This window comes from Oncorhynchus nerka, linkage group LG25, assembly GCF_034236695.1.
Source record: "Oncorhynchus nerka isolate Pitt River linkage group LG25, Oner_Uvic_2.0, whole genome shotgun sequence".
Lineage (NCBI taxonomy): Eukaryota > Metazoa > Chordata > Actinopteri > Salmoniformes > Salmonidae > Oncorhynchus > Oncorhynchus nerka.
The window spans coordinates 3,124,858-3,142,567 of record NC_088420.1 but is presented as its reverse complement, the minus strand read 5'-3'; the positions used below and the strand labels follow the sequence as shown (position 1 = coordinate 3,142,567).

The window sequence follows — 17,710 nt, the reverse complement described above, 5'->3', positions numbered from 1 at the left end:
GAAGTCTTTTCATGGTAGCAGGGTAGAAGTCTTTTCATGGTAGCAGGGTAGAAGTCTTTTCGTGGTAGCAGGGTGGAAGTCTTTTCGTGGTAGCATGGTAGAAGTCTTTTCGTGTTAGCAGGGTGGAAGTCTTTTCGTGGTAGCAGGGTAGAAGTCTTTTCGTGGTAGCAGGGTGGAAGTCTTTTCGTGGTAGCAGGGTAGAAGTCTTTTTGTGGTAGCAGGGTAGAAGTCTTTTCATGGTAGCAGGGTGGAAGGCTTTTCATGGTAGCAGGGTGGAAGTCTTTTCGTGGTAGCAGGGTGGAAGTCTTTTCGTGGTAGCAGGGTAGAAGTCTTTTCATGGTAGCAGGGTGGAAGTCTTTTCGTGGTAGCAGGGTAGAAGTCTTTTCATGGTAGCAGGGTGGAAGTCTTTTCGTGGTAGCCGGGTAGAAGTCTTTTCGTGGTAGCAGGGTTGAAGTCTTTTCGTGGTAGCAGAGTTGAAGTCTTTTCGTGGTAGCAGGGTAGAAGTATTTTTGTGGTAGCAGGGTAGAAGTATTTTCGTGGTAGCAGGGTTGAAGTCTTTTCGTGGTAGCAGGGTAGAAGTCTTTTCGTGGTAGCAGGGTAGAAGTCTTTTCGTGGTAGCAGGGTAGAAGTCTTTTCGTGGTAGCAGGGTAGAAGTCTTTTCGTGATAGCAGGGTGGAGATAACCACTTGTGCGTTGGGGAAAGTGGAAGAATATGTTATCAATCACTCCCTTGAGTACAATCTGTGGCTTGTGTGTTTCCTCTGTGTGTGTGTGTGGGGGGGGGTCCCCTGGGCTTGGGGTTCTTCCCAAACTAAGAACAGTCCACCCCAAGCAATCAGAGGAGAAAGGCCTTGCTCAGGGAGGTGACCAAGAACCTGATAGTCACTCTGACAGAGCTCCAGAGTTCCTCTGTGGAGATGGTTGTCCTTCTGGAAGGTTCTCCCATCTCTGCAGCACTCCACCAATCAGGTCTTTATGGTAGAGTGGCCAGATGGAAGCCACTCCTTAGTAGAAAGCATATGACAGCCTACATGTAGTTTGCCAAAAGGCACCTAAAGACTCTCAGATCATGATAAACAAGATTCTCTGGTCTGATGAAACCAAGATTGAACTCTGTGGCCTGAATGCTGAGCGTCACGTTGGGGGAAACCTGGCACCATCCCTACGGCGAAGCATGGTGGTGGCAGCATCATGCTGTGGGGATGGTTTTTCAGCTACAGGGACTAGTCAGGATCAAGGGAAAGATGAATGGAGTAAAGCACAGAGAGATCTTTGATGAAAACCTGCTCCAGAGTGTGATATTTCAGTTTGAAAAAATGTATGAATTAGCAAAAAATAAAATAAAAACAACAACAGTTTTTGCTTTGTCATTATGGGGTATTGTGTGTAGATTTATGAGGAAGAACAACTATTTAATTTATTTTAGAATAAGGCTGTAAGTAAACAAATGCGTAACAAAATGTGGGGTCTGAAAACCTTTCCGGCAAGATGCACTTGTGTCAATCTCCTGTCAATTTGTGCAAATTCATCGTTTCATAACTTCATTGTTTGAATTGTTACATCATCAGTAGTAAATCAAATCAAATCAAATTTATTTGTCACATACACATGGTTAGCAGATGTTAATGCGAGTGTAGCGAAATGCTTGTGTTTAGCAAAATGCATTTATCATTAATTCCTATAATGTCTCATCTATAATGTTTGTTTGGTTACGATAATTTCTGTTTATGTATTAAATCTATTATTATTCCAGTCTTTTACCGCTCTCATTGTCGGACTGGACACATTGTTTGCAGAGCGCACAACCTATGCTTGAGTAAGGACGCCCACCTGATTACGCTTAGAAGTAGGCCTTGTAAGGCCCAAATTGCATTGCATTGCATTGCACGCAAATGTAAGCATAAAAATGGTCCCAATTGGGGGATCTGATTAGCGTTTCTGATTGGCTTAATGCACCACCAATAATGACCTGTGGAGCTTTCTCAAAATAAAGTTTTCTTCACCTCAAACCGCAAGTAAACAAAGTCTGTTTTTAGAATCAATTGAGAATTACAAATAGTTCCTCAATCTATATGAAAAATCTTTCTAGCTCTCTCCCTTTCGATAACCACTCAGCGTGAAAGAGAACAATGTCTCTCTTCTCTCTTCGCTCTGATCCAGTGTAAATGTCATAATAACAGGCCTACCATGATTACTTCTTATCGGTGCTTGACTTGAACTGAAATAGGTGCTGGTACTGTTTATAGTTAGGTGTTAGGAGCTCCACAATACTCTTGAGCTGATATTCTATGAGAGGAACAGGAGCTCAAGCAGTTTGACGTGCCGGTACTGAACTCTGGTGAACTCCTGCCCAAGTCGACCACTGCTTCTCATCAGTGCTGGACTTGAACTGAAATAGGTTTCAGTACTCAGTAGGTTCAGGAGCTCCACAAAAAGCTAATATTCGATAAGAGGAACAGGAACAGGAGAATTTGAGGTGCGTCCGCTCCAGTGAACTCCTGCTCAAGTCGACCACTGCTTCTCATCAGTGCTGGACTTGAACTGAAATAGGTTTCAGTACTCAGTAGGTTCAGGAGCTCCACAAAAAGCTAATATTCGATAAGAGGAACAGGAACAGGAGAATTTGAGGTGCGTCCGCTCCGGTGAACTCCTGCTCAAGTCGGCCACTGCTTCTCATCCCTTGATCAAATGGTCTACAGCTGTGTCTGTCCTGATCTCACTGGAGCAGTGAAGCTCTGAGGGACCAGAATATTTGATACAATGTTTGCAAGTTTATCTGAAGCACAAGCTTCAGACAGTTAAAGGAGCAGGAGGAGAATGGTTGGATCAGGTTACATTTGTTTTTTTGTGTTTTTTTTTCCTTCTGGTGATGTAGATCTCTGGCTCCCTCTTGAGTCATTTGTATTTCGTCAAACAGTGTGCTTAAAGCATCAGACAAGCTCAATGCATATAGTTGATTTTATTATAAACACATAGGGTGTGTCTATATATGGAAAAATACACATTGAAACATTTCGACCAATCGGTCGACTAAGATTTTTTTTTTTAGCCGGGGACAGTCCGACAGTACGTATGGTACTATTCACCTCAAGCTATCCACTGTAACAACCATTTTGCACCAACAATATTACACAGATTTACAGCTGCAGATGAGGTCCATGATCATTGGTGTGGGCGTAACAATCCCTGTATGACTGACCAATGATGCAACCCCAGTCCACAACAGCACTTCATTACCCACAAAGCAGTGTCCGTTATCCTACCATTATCTTGGTTCATACCCACAAAGCAGTGTCGTTATCCTACCATTATCTTGGTTCATACCCACAAAGCAGTGTCGTTATCCTACCATTATCTTGGTTCATACTCACAAAGCAGTGTCGTTATCCTACCATTATCTTGGTTCATACTCACAAAGCAGTGTCGTTATCCTACCATTATCTTGGTTCATTACCCACAAAGCAGTGTCCGTTATCCTATCATTATCTTGGTTCATTACCCACAAAGCAGTGTCCGTTATCCTACCATTATCTTGGTTCATTACCCACAAAGCAGTGTCGTTATCCTACCATTATCTTGGTTCATACCCACAAAGCAGTGTCGTTATCCTACCATTATCTTGGTTCATACTCACAAAGCAGTGTCCGTTATCCTACCATTATCTTGGTTCATTACCCACAAAGCAGTGTCGTTATCCTACCATTATCTTGGTTCATACCCACAAAGCAGTGTCCATTATCCTACCATTATCTTGGGTTAGAATCTCAGGGCGGGTGACATCACCACACAATGGCTACTAGTGCTGTGTCTCTCTTGGTCTTTCCTTGTTGACTTACATCCTATCTCCTCACCCACCTGTGTTGTCTCCTCACCCACCTGTGTTGTATCCTATCTCCTCACCCACCTGTGTTGTATCACAACTGTATTGGAAGAGAAGGTACAAGGTCCCTCCCCTCTGACCTTCTCCAATGGGGTTTTGAGGTTGCGTTGAGAGAAATTGAGGAAGGATGAATTGGGAAAGAGCCTAGCACTCACCTGCCAACTAGCTAAATGACTTCCTCCTCCTCATCATCATCAACCTCAGCAGCCCACAGAGCATATTGTGAAGTCAATCTCATCCCCCCTGCTACATTCAATGACCTCCCCCTTCCTCATCATCAACGGCAGCATCCCGCAGAGCAGACTGTGAACTGAGTCAATCTAGCACCCACAGAATTCATTTTGTGGGTATTTAATTCTGCTACAATTACCTCAGATCATTATATAGTAGGCCGGCACAGCAGGAGACTAGTGAATCAAAGCTTTACTGTTGTGTTTCTCTCTGTTCTAAACTTTCTCTGCATTCTAACACTTTGCATTTTATGAATCAAGTTGTGCCTGACCGTGAAAGAAGTTGATAGGGTATTGAGGGGAAATACATAGTTGGGTTGTTATATAGTGTGAATGTTTTGCTGTGAGATTGTGAAATATTGAAAGTGGCCGAGTGCTCACAGGTCCCCACCTCTCTGTCTGGTCCCCACCTCTCTGTCTGGTCCCCGCCTCTCTGTCTGGTCCCCGCCTCTCTGTCTGGTCCCCGCCTCTCTGTCTGGTCCCCGCCTCTCTGTCTGGTCCCCGCCTCTCTGTCGGGTCCCCACCTCTCTGTCGGGTCCCCACCTCTCTGTCGGGTCCCCACCTCTCTGTCTGGTCCCCACCTCTCTGTCTGGTCCCCACCTCTCTGTCTGGTCCCCGCCTCTCTGTCTGGTCCCCACCTCTCTGTCTGGTCCCCGCCTCTCTGTCTGGTCCCCACCTCTCTGTCTGGTCCCCACCTCTCTGTCTGGTCCCCACCTCTCTGTCGGGTCCCCACCTCTCTGTCTGGTCCCCGCCTCTCTGTCTGGTCCCCGCCTCTCTGTCTGGTCCCCGCCTCTCTGTCTGGTCCCCGCCTCTCTGTCTGGTCCCCGCCTCTCTGTCTGGTCCCCACCTCTCTGTCTGGTCCCCACCTCTCTGTCTGGTCCCCGCCTCTCTGTCTGGTCCCCGCCTCTCTGTCTGGTCCCCGCCTCTCTGTCTGGTCCCCGCCTCTCTGTCGGGTCCCCACCTCTCTGTCTGGTCCCCACCTCTCTGTCTGGTCCCCACCTCTCTGTCTGGTCCCCACCTCTCTGTTCACACCTCTCTGTCTGGTCCCCGCCTCTCTGTCTGGTCCCCACCTCTCTGTCTGGTCCCCGCCTCTCTGTCTGGTCCCCACCTCTCTGTCTGGTCCACACCTCTCTGTCTGGTCCCCGCCTCTCTGTCGGGTCCACGCCTCTCTGTCTGGTCCCCACTTCTCTGTCATGTGTTTGGTGTGAAAGAGAATGTGTTCTCATGGTAACTTCCTTCCCGTCTTCAGGGTTGACCATTGGAACAACGAGAGAGAGCGTGTGGTGCTGATCACAGACAGCTCTCTGCTGATCTGTAAGTACGACTTCGTCATGCTCAACTGTGAACACATACAGAGAATCCCTCTCAACTTTGTGGACCGCATCACCCACGGCAACTTCAGCTTCCCCCAGCGGTCTCTTCTCACGTGAGTAACCCCTTCGTCTCCATCACTGCCTCTCCTCTTCTTCCTTATCCTCCTCCTCGTCCTCCTTTCCCTCCTCTTCAACAATCGTCTATAGGCATTTTCCCAACTAATTGCAGCAATGCACTGTCCTACAAGCGGCAGATATTACAATCTGTAATTGTCTGTACTAGTAATTGTTATCTCTGTATATGTTTGGTAAATGGCTGTTAAACAACGTCACCTTCAATTTGTACTAGATTTGCAAATTCACTATCAACACAGCAGTTTTGCATATGTCCTGCCGAACAATCGATCTACTCTTTGTTTTTGGGGAAGTGGAACTACAGATGACCGACCACTAGTTCTTTAACGTTGTCGTGGTCATTTCCTGTATTACTAAACATTGAGAGAGCAAACCAGAACACCAGTCAGAGTTATATTATAAAGTCCATCTTTAATTATATATGAGCTTCACCATAGCACTGTTTGACTCTCAGATTAATTCAGTGTCTATAAATGAATTCTCTGAGAGTCCTTACAAAACAGTTCTTAGTATAATTTATAGCCAAGACACACCCATCTCAACTCACATGACAAATAACAGATCTTAGGAACATTACAAAGGAAGACTTTACTTGAGAGAGGAGTATCCCATAGCCAGACAGCATTAGCTATAAATTATCAGTTTACTCTCCTAAAACGAGGTTCTACTTCTCGTTCTTGGTACAACATAGTACTAAAACATTACCTCATCCAATGGCATATATCAATTGTCAGTTCTAGATACCCCCATCTCAGATACACCTCCTCCTGGACAAGATCACCGAGACAGTGAGCCTCTTAGGTCATATACTAGGTCAAGATAAGGGCAACCTCAGAGGGGACATACAATAGTTACAGACACATTCCCATATGAAGACAAGCCTGACCTCTCCCCTCTCTGGGGCCCAAGTCACTTTTCCCACATAAGCATACTTATGAAAATTGATAAAACATCTTATTTATCAATGATACCTAAATAATTCTGATTCTGCCACGACAATGGTAACTCAGGAATAAGGACATTATAAACAGACAGAGAGAAGAGCAGTTGAAAAGAGAGTAAAAGTGTTCCTTCCATAGTTCCGTTCTGTTGACCAGGGCCCTATGTAGTTCACTACAGTTGACCAGGGCCCTATGTAGTTCACTACTGTTGACCAGGGCCCTATCTAGTTCCGTTCTGTTGACCAGGGCCCTATTTAGTTCACTACTGTTGACCAGGGCCCTATCTAGTTCCGTTCTGTTGACCAGGGCCCTATTTAGTTCACTACTGTTGACCAGGGCCCTATGTAGTTCACTACTGTTGACCAGGGCCCTATGTAGTTCACTACTGTTGACCAGGGCCCTATTTAGTTCACTACTGTTGACCAGGGCCCTATGTAGTTCACTACTGTAAAGTTAGTTTTCCCTACAGCCACATCATCCTAATGTAAAGTTAGTTTTCCCCACATCATCCTTATGTAAAGTTAGTTTTCCCCACATCATCCTTATGTAAAGTTAGTTTCCCCCACATCATCCTAATGTAAAGTTAGTTTTCCCCACATCATCCTTATGTAAAGTTAGTTTTCCCCACATCATCCTAATGTAAAGTTAGTTTTCCCCACATCATCCTTATGTAAAGTTAGTTTTCCCACAGCCACATCATCCTAATGTAAAGTTAGTTTTCCCCACAGCCACATCATCCTAATGTAAAGTTTGTTTTCCCCACAGCCACATCATCATAATGTAAAGTTAGTTTTCCCCACAGCCACATCATCCTAATGTAAAGTTAGTTTTCCCCACATCATCCTAATGTAAAGTTAGTTTTCCCCACATCATCCTTATGTAAAGTTAGTTTTCCCCACATCATCCTAATGTAAAGTTAGTTTTCCCCACATCATCCTTATGTAAAGTTAGTTTTCCCACAGCCACATCATCCTAATGTAAAGTTAGTTTTCCCACAGCCACATCATCCTAATGTAAAGTTAGTTTTCCCACAGCCACATCATCCTAATGTAAAGTTAGTTTTCCCCACATCATCCTAATGTAAAGTTAGTTTTCCCCACAGCCACATCATCCTAATGTAAAGTTAGTTTTCCCCACATCATCCTAATGTAAAGTTAGTTTTCCCCACAGCCACATCATCCTAATGTAAAGTTAGTTTTCCCCACAGCCACATCATCCTAATGTAAAGTTAGTTTCCCCCACATCATCCTCATGTAAAGTTAGTTTTCCCCACAGCCACATCATCCTAATGTAAAGTTCTATTCCCTACAGCCACATCATCCTAATGTAAGGGAAGTCCCCCTGTATTGGACAAAAATGAATGGCAACATATTGGCAGTGGCCAAACCATATACACATTGTCCAATACCACCCAATTCGGCGTTGATTCATGCAAAGCATATTGCAAATGCCATATGGCTATTGCCAGTTGTAACACTTTAAAAATTCAACAGGTGGCGAATCCGCTCCACCGTGGTTTTTCATATTGGAAATGTAACCCAAGTCAACGTCCAAAAGCAAAATTTTGAAAAAATGAAATTTTTGTAAAAAACTTATCACCCCTTAAAAAAGTGCTTTCTTGACCGTTTTTCGAAATTCTTTCGATTTTTTTGTCAATTACACATGTGTAAGAACTGTATGAATATACTTTTGTCCAATTATATTATCATTTTTTTATTTTATTTTTTTACATGCGCATAAGGAATATGTTTTGTCCAATTTCAATATGATTTCATAGGAAGTCAAAAGTCAAATGTCAAAATTTTGTAAAAAACTTCACACACCCTTAAAAAGTGCTTTCTGGACCGTTTTTCGAAATTCTTTCAAATTTTGTGTCAATTACACACGTATAAGAACTGTATCAACATACTTTAGTTGTATTTTAATATCATATATATATTATTATTTTTACTTGTGCATAAGGAATATGATTTGTCCATTTACAATATGATTTCATAGGAAGTCAAAAGTCAAAGTCAAAATTCACTTTTTTTGGGGCCAAATGCCATATGAAATTTGACATGCTCAAAAATGCAAAATTGGCTGGCCTGATGAACACAGGATGGCCGAGCAGTGATAGTTGTACCTTTCCATCACTCGTGTTGATTTCATCATGTCCATTAGGTGATGTTTTTTCACTATAGAATCATATTGCAAGTGCACGTGCATTTGCAATATGGTTCAATGGACAATTACCATATGAAATTTGACATGCTCAAAAATCCTGCAGAAATGCAAAATTGACTGGCCAGATGAACTCGGGATGGCCTGACAGTGATAGTTGCTCCTTTCCATCGCTCGTTGTGTTGATTTCATCATGAACATTTGTTTATGTTTTCTCACTTTTGCAAAGTCACTGTGCATTTGCAATATGGTTCAATGGGCAGGTACCATCACAAATTTGTCATGCTATAAAAACCCTGCAGGAATGCAAAATTGACTTGTCTGATGAACACAGGATGGCTGAGCAGTGATAGTTGTACATTTCCATCACTCGTTGTGTTGATTTCATCATGTCCATTAGGTGATGTTTTTTCACTATAGAATCATATTGCAAGTGCGCGTGCATTTGCAATATGGTTCAATGGACAATTACCATATGAAATTTGACATGCTCAAAAATGCTAAATTGACTGGCCCGATGAACTCGGGATGGCTGGGCAGTGATTCTGGTTCATCTCAATCGCTCGTTAGGGTTGATTTCAGAATGTCCATTAGGTGATGTTTTTTCACTATAGAATCATATTGCAAATGCACGTGCATTGTTGTGCAACTGGTAACCCAAAAATAAAAATAAGGTGATTTCTATATGTCCATTTGTTTATGTTTGCTTACTTTTGCAAAGTCACTGTGCATTTGCAATATGGTTCAATGGGCAGGTACCATCACGATTTTGTCATGCTATAAAAATCCTGCAGGAATGCAAAATTGACTGGTCTGATGAACACAGGATGGCCGAGCAGTGATAGTTGTACATTTCCATCACTCGTTGTGTTGATTTCATCATGTCCATTAGGTGATGTTTTTTCACTATAGAATCATATTGCAAGTGCGCGTGCATTTGCAATATGGTTCAATGGACAATTACCATATGAAATTTGACATGCTCAAAAATGCTAAATTGACTGGCCTGATGAACACAGGGTGGCCGAGCAGTGATAGTTGTACCTTTCCATCACTCGTTGTGTTGATTTCATCATGTCCATTTGTTTATGTTTTCTCACTTTTGCAAAGTCACTGTGCATTTGCAATATGGTTCAATGGGCAGGTACCATCACGAATTTGTCATGCTATAAAAACCATGCAGGAATGTGAAATTGACTGGCCCGATGAACTCGGGATGGCTGGGCAGTGATTCTGGTTCATCTCAATGGCTCGTTAGGGTTGATTTCAGAATGTCACTTTTGGTGATGGTACCTCACTGTTTAAACATATTGCAAATGGACAAGAGTCACCAGCAAGTCACCGTCCATCAGTCAATTAGATATCATTCTGACAACAAACTGATACAAACTGACACTAAACCCACTTTTTCCAACTCGTTTAGTAGCCAACTATCACATACTTCAGAGCTGGCCCAAAATTCACAACGCCTTATGTTCAAACCATAAAAAAACCATAAAACACGTAGTTACGTTCTAGCTGCGGGTCCATTTCTTATGTTATGTGTAGACCTAGCTGAGGCGACCCCGAATCCCAAGTTTCGGCTCGATCGGTCATTTGGTGTCCGAGCAAAACCCTAATTGGTGCTGAAAATCCATTTTTTTCCATGACTTGCTACGGGGTCCTTGAATGAGCTATCGGACCGAAACGTTGGGGTCTGTCTATATGGGCCGAGACGGTCACAATGCACCTAGTCTTGTGTCTCTGAGACATTTCTAAATGTCGCCATTTTCGTAATGGTCAAAATGAATTGAAGTCATTGCAAATGTACGAAGCTGTTTCTCGGTCCGAGAACCGTCTAGAGCCACGTAACTCACCACGCACTATCGACCCGAGGTCTAGAACAGGTTTCTAAAGTTTCGGAACTCTAGGTCTGACGGTTCTTTTTAGCTCGAACAAAGCTAACTATTGGAGGCACTGTCTGTCTCTACAAACCCCAATACGTCCCTCCTTCCAAGTTGTGTGTCTGTGTGATTTAGTTTTCCTTTGAAATTTTATGGGAAAAATGACTGATTTACAGTTCATGGGGGTTGCCTAATCACACATATGAAGTTTTGGACAGATCTGACTTTTTTAACCCCTCGAAACAGCCCCTGAGACACCAATTAAGGCACTTCCGGTTGGCACAGGAAGCTATAAGTCAACACATATCCTCACTGGGGTATGCTTTTACAGAATCCTGAGTTTTAAGTCCTTACGTTAAGAATTGACTGATTTACACAGGGTTGAATGCACTATGTCTATCAAACTGCAGGCAGGGTATGGAAAAACACTTTTAGGGTGATTTTAACCACTTCCGGTTGGTCCAGGAAGCTTAGAATCAACACAGGTAGACCTCATACTGCCCTGATGGACTGTTACTAAAGACAGGTTCATACGGCATTCATAACCCATATAGACTTCAGGTTGAATTTAGGGGTGCAGGCAATGTATTCCTATGGGGAGACAAGTCAATGCAAACTCTTTGAAGTAAACATCTTATTTTAACTATTAAGGGTTAATGCTACACGGTCAAGGTTAGGCTTGCACGGATCGGGAGGACCTTAGGAACGTACCTGAGGTCGAATTGTGCTTCTCACCCTAACGGTTCTCTCACTGTCACCCAAAAGCAAATGACATTGAGGGCCAGGCTTCATTTTGGTTCTGCTTTTTTTCAAGGTCACTGCACTCAGAGCGAGCTACGGTCAAGCGGGGCGTCTCGTTGAACTCGGCACAGTCTGGAGACTATGGTGATGCCATTTTTTGTGTTGATTTCAGAATGCCATTTTGGTGATGGTCCCTCTCCGTTTAAACATATTGCTAATGTACAAAAGTCAACTAGCAAGTCAGTGTCCATCAGTCAATTAGATGTCATTCTGACACAGAACTGATACCAATTGACACCAAACCCACTTTTTAGGCTTTGTGTGTCTTTAAGCACCGCACTTTGTCACTCCATCCTTGCTGTGTGTGTGTTTCTGTGTGTGTGTGTGTGAGAGAGAGCTTTTCTTTGACATCTGTTGGGAGAAATGACTGATTAACAGTTTATGGGGGTGGCCTAATCACACATATGAAGTTTTGAAAAGATCTGACCTTTTTAACCCTTGGAAACTGCCACTGTGACACCATTTAAGGCACTTCCGGTTGGCACAGGAAGCTATAAATAAACTCATATCATGATTTGGGTATGCCTTTACAGAATCCTGAGTTTGAAGTCTTTACGTTAAGAACTGAGTTATTTACGGAGGGTTTAGTGAGTGTGTGTTATTTCAGAAAATCACAGAAATCTCGCAGAGCTCCGCAGCACACTTTAAAAAGATTCGTAAGAACACCCTGCAACTGGATCTGTAACCTTTGAAGAAGAAAAAAACACCTATCCGTGAACATCACCTAGGTGTCGTTGTACGATTTCTCTTAAATGACGATAGATAAATGGCTGGTTCTTTTTTTATTGACACCGGAGGCTCCTTGACTTTGACGTGAAGTGGAAAAATAATTTCTCTATTTTCATTTTGGACCTTTAATCCCAGATGAACTCAAATTAATCCCATAACTCAAAAACCTTTGAGGCCTAGACGCCATCTTGTTCGGGGCCAACTGCCCATTATGCCGCCCCTACGCTCACCGAGTTTCGGCTTCTAAATATTTTCAGTTTTCGAGATAAGGCCCCGTTGTGAATCGTGATGTTTTGTCCAATACCAATATGATTGCTTATGCCCTCTTGTGGGAATTTCCGGGACAGCGGAAAAATGACCTAAATCTTATTATTTTTGTAAAACGGAAACCGAATGTCCGACAAAGTTCATTTGATGACTTCCTGGTAGGTCCGGCCCTGCCGCTCGGCCCGACGCCGTCCGCGAATTTTACAAACGATTTCGGACGTCTAGTAAGGGACCGTACATTTGCAATATGGACTTTCTCACTAACCATACAGGTACTGCCAAAATCTTCCCTTAAGGTATGTAAAGTTAGTTTTCCCCACAGCCACATCATCATAATGTAAAGTTAGTTTTCCCCACAGCCACATCATCCTAATGTAAAGTTAGTTTTCCCCACATCATCCTTATGTAAAGTTAGTTTTCCCCACATCATCCTCATGTAAAGTTAGTTTTCCCACAGCCACATCATCCTAATGTAAAGTTAGTTTTCCCCACAGCCACATCATCCTAATGTAAAGTTATATTCCCTACAGCCACATCATCCTAATGTAAAGTTAGTTTTCCCCACATCATCCTAATGTAAAGTTAGTTTTCCCCACATCATCCTTATGTAAAGTTAGTTTTCCCCACATCATCCTAATGTAAAGTTAGTTTTCCCCACCCACATCATCCTAATGTCAAATGTTAGTTTTCCCCACATCATCATCCTCAGCCACATCATCCTAATGTAAAGTTAGTTTTCCCCACATCATCCTCATGTAAAGTTAGTTTTCCCACAGCCACATCATCCTAATGTAAAGTTAGTTTTCCCCACAGCCACATCATCCTAATGTAAAGTTAGTTTTCCCCACATCATCCTTATGTAAAGTTAGTTTTCCCCACATCATCCTAATGTAAAGTTAGTTTTCCCACAGCCACATCATCCTAATGTAAAGTTAGTTTTCCCCACAGCCACATCATCCTAATGTAAAGTTCTATTCCCTACAGCCACATCATCCTAATGTAAAGTTAGTTTTCCCCACAGCCACATCATCCTAATGTAAAGTTAGTTTTCCCTACATCATCCTTATGTAAAGTTAGTTTTCCCCACAGCCACATCATCCTAATGTAAAGTTAGTTTTCCCCACAGCCACATCATCCTAATGTAAAGTTAGTTTTCCCCACAGCCACATCATCCTCATGTAAAGTTAGTTTTCCCCGCAGCCACATCATCCTAATGTAAAGTTAGTTTTCCCCACAGCCACATCATCCTAATGTAAAGTTAGTTTTCCCCACATCATCCTAATGTAAAGTTAGTTTTCCCCACATCATCCTTATGTAAAGTTAGTTTTCCCCACATCATCCTAATGTAAAGTTAGTTTTCCCCACAGCCACATCATCCTAATGTAAAGTTAGTTTTCCCCACAGCCACATCATCCTAATGTAAAGTTAGTTTTCCCCACAGCCACATCATCCTAATGTAAAGTTAGTTTTCCCCACATCATCCTAATGTAAAGTCAGTTTTCCCCACATCATCCTAATGTAAAGTTAGTTTTCCCCACATCATCCTTATGTAAAGTTAGTTTTCCCCACATCATCCTTATGTAAAGTTAGTTTTCCCCACATCATCCTTATGTAAAGTTAGTTTTCCCCACATCATCCTAATGTAAAGTTAGTTTTCCCCACAGCCACATCATCCTAATGTAAAGTTAGTTTTCCCCACATCATCCTAATGTAAAGTTAGTTTTCCCCACATCATCCTAATGTAAAGTTAGTTTTCCCCACATCATCCTAATGTAAAGTTAGTTTTCCCCACAGCCACATCATCCTAATGTAAAGTTAGTTTTCCCCACAGCCACATCATCCTAATGTAAAGTTAGTTTTCCCCACAGCCACATCATCCTAATGTAAAGTTAGTTTTCCCCACATCATCCTAATGTAAAGTTAGTTTTCCCCACATCATCCTAATGTAAAGTTAGTTTTCCCCACATCATCCTAATGTAAAGTTAGTTTTCCCCACATCATCCTAATGTAAAGTTAGTTTTCCCCACATCATCCTAATGTAAAGTTAGTTTTCCCACAGCCACATCATCCTAATGTAAAGTTAGTTTTCCCCACAGCCACATCATCCTAATGTAAAGTTAGTTTTCCCCACATCATCCTAATGTAAAGTTAGTTTTCCCCACATCATCCTAATGTAAAGTTAGTTTTCCCCACAGCCACATCATCCTAATGTAAAGTTGGTTTTCCCCACATCATCCTAATGTAAAGTTAGTTTTCCCCACATCATCCTAATGTAAAGTTAGTTTTCCCCACATCATCCTTATGTAAAGTTAGTTTTCCCCACATCAACCTAATGTAAAGTTAGTTTTCCCCACAGCCACATCATCCTAATGTAAAGTTCTATTCCCTACAGCCACATCATCCTAATGTAAAGTTAGTTTTCCCCACAGCCACATCATCCTAATGTAAAGTTAGTTTTCCCCACATCATCCTAATGTAAAGTTAGTTTTCCCCACATCATCCTAATGTAAAGTTAGTTTTCCCCACATCATCCTAATGTAAAGTTAGTTTTCCCCACATCATCCTAATGTAAAGTTAGTTTTCCCCACATGATCCTTATGTAAAGTTAGTTTTCCCCACATCATCCTAATGTAAAGTTAGTTTCCCCCACATCATCCTAATGTAAAGTTAGTTTCCCCCACATCATCCTAATGTAAAGTTAGTTTTCCCCACAGCCACATCATCCTAATGTAAAGTTAGTTTTCCCCACAGCCATATCATCCTAATGTAACGTTAGTTTTCCCCACAGCCACATCATCCTAATGTAACGTTAGTTTTCCTCACATCATCCTCATGTAAAGTTAGTTTTCCCCACATCATCCTCATGTAAAGTTAGTTTTCCCCACAGCCACATCATCCTAATGTAAAGTTAGTTTTCCCCACAGCCACATCATCCTAATGTAAAGTTAGTTTTCCCCACAGCCACATCATCCTAATGTAAAGTTAGTTTTCCCCACAGCCACATCATCCTAATGTAAAGTTGGTTTTCCCCACATCATCCTAATGTAAAGTTAGTTTTCCCCACATCATCCTAATGTAAAGTTAGTTTTCCCCACATCATCCTAATGTAAAGTTAGTTTTCCCCACATCATCCTTATGTAAAGTTAGTTTTCCCCACATCATCCTTATGTAAAGTTAGTTTTCCCCACAGCCACATCATCCTAATGTAAGCCACATCATCCTAATGTAAAGTTAGTTTTCCCCACATCATCCTAATGTAAAGTTAGTTTTCCCCACATCATCCTAATGTAAAGTTAGTTTTCCCCCATCATCATCCTATGTAAAGTTAGTTTTCCCCACATCATCCTTATGTAAAGTTAGTTTTCCACATCACAGCCACATCATCCTAATGTCAAAGTTCTATTCCCCACAGCCACATCATCCTAATGTAAAGTTAGTTTTCCCCATCATCCTAATGTAAAGCCACATCATCCTAATGTAAAGTTAGTTTTCCCCACATCATCCTAATGTAAAGTTAGTTTTTCCCCACATCATCCCCACATCATCCTTATGTAAAGTTAGTTTTCCCCACAGCCACATCATCCTAATGTAAAGTTCTATTCCCTACAGCCACATCATCCTAATGTAAAGTTAGTTTTCCCCACATCATCCTAATGTAAAGTTAGTTTTCCCCACATCATCCTAATGTAAAGTTAGTTTTCCCCACATCATCCTTATGTAAAGTTAGTTTTCCCCACATCATCCTTATGTAAAGTTAGTTTTCCCCCCCACATCATCCTAATGTAAAGTTAGTTTTCTACCCACATCATCCTAATGTAAAGTTAGTTTTCCCCACAGCCACATCATCCTAATGTAAAGTTAGTTTTCCCCACATCATCCTAATGTAAAGTTAGTTTTCCCCACATCATCCTAATGTAAAGTTTTAGTTTTCCCCACAGCCACATCATCCTAATGTTAACAGTCATCCTAATAGTTAGTTTTTTCCCCACAGCCACATCATCCTAATGTAAAGTTAGTTTTCCCCACAGCCACATCATCCTAATGTAAGTTAGTTTTCCCACATCATCCTAATTAGTTTTTCCCCACATCATCCTAATGTAAAGTTAGTTTTCCCCACATCATCCTAATGTAAAGTTAGTTTTCCCCACATCATCCTAATGTAAAGTTAGTTTTCCCCACAGCCACATCATCATCCTAATGTAAAGTTAGTTTTCCCCACATCATCCTAATGTAAAGTTAGTTTTCCCCCACCATCCTAATGTAAAGTTAGCCACATCATCCTAATTTTCTATTCCCTACAGCCACATCATCCTAATGTAAAGTTAGTTTTCCCATCATCCTAATGTAAAGTTAGTTTTCTCATCCTTATGTAAAGTTAGTTTTCCCCACATCATCCTAATGTAAAGTTAGTTTTCCCCACAGCCACATCATCCTAATGTAAAGTTAGTTTTTTCTAAAGTTAGTTTTCCCACCCACATCATCCTAATGTAAAGTTAGTTTTCCCACATCATCCTAATGTAAAGTTAGTTTTCCCCACATCATCCTAATGTAAAGTTAGTTTTCCCACATCATCCTAATGTAAAGTTAGTTTTCCCCACAGCCACATCATCCTAATGTAAAGTTAGTTTTCCCATCATCCAGTTTTCCCCACATCATCCTAATGTAAAGTTAGTTTTCCCCACAGCCACATCATCCTAATGTAAAGTTAGTTTTCCCCACAGCCACATCATCCTAATGTAAAGTTAGTTTTCCCCACATCATCCTAATGTAAAGTTAGTTTTCCCCACATCATCCTAATGTAAAGTTAGTTTTCCCCACATCATCCTAATGTAAAGTTAGTTTTCCCCACAGCCTCATCATCCTAATGTAAAGTTTTCCCCACATCATCCTAATTAGTTTTCCCCACATCATCCTAATGTAAAGTTAGTTTTCCCCCAGCCACATCATCCTAATGTAAAGTTAGTTTTCCCCACAGCCACATCATCCTAATGTAAAGTTAGTTTTCCCCACATCATCCCCACATCATCCTAATGTTAACATCATCCTAATTAGTTTTCATCCCCACATCATCCTAATGTAAAGTTAGTTTTCCCCACATCATCCTTAATGTAAAGTTAGTTTTCCCCACAGCCACATCATCCTAATTAGTTTTTCCCCACATCATCCTAATGTAAAGTTAGTTTTCCCCACATCATCCTAATGTAAAGTTTCCCCATCATCCTAATGTAGTTTTTCCCCACATCATCCTAATGTAAAGTTAGTTTTCCCCACCATCCAGTTTTCATCCTAATGTAAAGTTAGTTTTCCCCATCCTAATGTAAAGTTAGCCACATCATCCTAATGTAAAGTTAGTTTTCCCCACATCATC

The 17,710-nt window shown here is 41.6% G+C and overlaps 1 protein-coding gene across 1 annotated transcript in view; it reads left to right on the top strand.

The window, feature by feature from the left end:
* LOC115126457 (tumor protein p63-regulated gene 1-like protein) overlaps positions 1-17,710 on the top strand; it is a 100,363-nt gene that overhangs the window by 18,380 nt on the left and 64,273 nt on the right. Inside the window, exon 4 of the mRNA XM_065009481.1 lies at positions 5,360-5,536. Within this exon, the coding sequence (XP_064865553.1) occupies positions 5,360-5,536 (177 nt within the window). The remainder of the gene's footprint in view (positions 1-5,359; positions 5,537-17,710) is intronic.